Raw genomic sequence first — 1,687 nt, forward strand, 5'->3', positions numbered from 1 at the left:
GGGGGGAGATTACATGAAGCCATCTAACTTGACCGTACCAGAGTAATATTTATATATGTCACCATGTTCTTGATTCATGTCATCTTTATGCACTGATTCATTTACTGCTCTGTTGGGTGAGGTACAGTATGTGAATACTGGGATACATAATAATAATGTTGTACATAAGGAGAGGACTCATTCTGATGAAGAAGAATAAAATGTAATCGTATATGTCAAAGCACTACAACGTCCGATTTCACTCCAAATGTGCTCAGAATATAATTACCAGTACAAGGCAACATTTCTTAATGAGACGTCAATGACCTTTTAACATATGTTGAAATGACCTTAAAGGTTGTTATTGATGAGGATTTATTGGCAGCAATTTAATGCATATCAATAAATCATTGTTATACTAGTTCAACTAATATATACCAATCGTGTGTGTACTTGTTTACGGTATAATTGCCTTACATACCATTGTTTGTTTTAACAACCCTAAACCCTGTGTTTTCACTGCAGCCAAAAAAGGTCAAATTACTGTGTCAGAGTGTGCATTAATTAGTAGCAGGAGACAAATTTATAAAAATCAATTTTCGAAAACATAAACCAAGCATTTTTACTATTCATTGCTTAAGCTGGGAATGTATCACGCCCCCTCCCTCTCCCCTTATAGTTCACTTGTTCATTTGCGTAGCATTACAGCCGCTGATTCAGTCTGTTTCTCACCAGTTAATATTTTACTAGCACCAACTAAACCCTTTGTCAGTGTAGAAGAAGAAAGTCCAGGCAGATGAATCCACCACCATGAATCTCTGGTGGCTGATTATAAATGACTGATGGAGTCTCCTTTAAATGATGTTGTTTCACATTCTCCCTTCACGTGTCGTTTTCCTTGGTCAAACTGCTGCAGCCTTTGGTTGGTGTCACTGACATAATGCAAGCCCCCCTTTGTGCCCATCTCTGTCTGTTTCCTCTCCTCCACCAGGCCTCAAAATGGCTCTATGATTCTGTACAACCGCAAGAAGGTGAAATACAGGAAAGATGGATACTGCTGGAAGAAGAGGAAAGACGGGAAGACCACCCGAGAGGATCATATGAAGCTCAAAGTGCAGGGAGTCGAGGTGAGAGGCTGCAGAGGAACAACAAGTCGATGGCTGTTTGGCACCGGGTTCAGTCTTCTCTGCCAATCTTGTCCTTAACTTACTCTCCTTCACTGGGAGGAGACACGCGTGTAACACAAGTGTACGTGCAAACACACACTGTGAGGGGATAATACTGTATGTGTTACCTGAGAGCCAGTGGTGATCCCTCCCCACCGCCAACCTAATTTTACCCCCACCCTCCCCTCTCTCTCTCTCTCTCTCTCTCTCTCTCTCTCTCTCTCTCTCTCTTATTCTCTCTCTTATTCTCTCTCTCTTTTCTCCATCTCTCCCTTTCTCTCCTTCTCTGTCACTCCCTCTTTCTTTCCCTCCCTCTTTTCCTCTCTCTCTCCCTCTCTCTCCCTCTCTCTCTTACTGAAAGATAAGAGTGTGTTTGGCCTTAAGCCAGGAATGATGTCAATGCCTCCTTCAGCAGAACAGAGAGGGGTATCGATCCAGTCTCAAGGCAGAGTCTGTGTGTGTGAGTGAGTGAAAGCGTGTGTGTGTGTGTGTGTGTGTGTGTGTGTGTGTGTGTGTGTGTGTCTGAGTCACGTCACCGCGCT

General features: G+C 43.0%; 1 protein-coding gene across 6 annotated transcripts in view; it reads left to right on the top strand.

The window, feature by feature from the left end:
- The window catches only part of camta1b (calmodulin binding transcription activator 1b), a 76,605-nt gene that overhangs the window by 50,593 nt on the left and 24,325 nt on the right, over nt 1–1,687 (top strand). For all 6 annotated transcript variants that reach the window (XM_025059899.1, XM_017036678.2, XM_025059896.1 and 3 more), the window contains one exon: nt 971–1,106. In XM_025059899.1, the coding sequence (XP_024915667.1) occupies nt 971–1,106 (136 nt within the window). The remainder of the gene's footprint in view (nt 1–970; nt 1,107–1,687) is intronic.

Source organism: Cynoglossus semilaevis, chromosome 11 (assembly GCF_000523025.1).
Source record: "Cynoglossus semilaevis isolate Cse_v1.0 chromosome 11, Cse_v1.0, whole genome shotgun sequence".
Classification (NCBI taxonomy): domain Eukaryota; kingdom Metazoa; phylum Chordata; class Actinopteri; order Pleuronectiformes; family Cynoglossidae; genus Cynoglossus; species Cynoglossus semilaevis.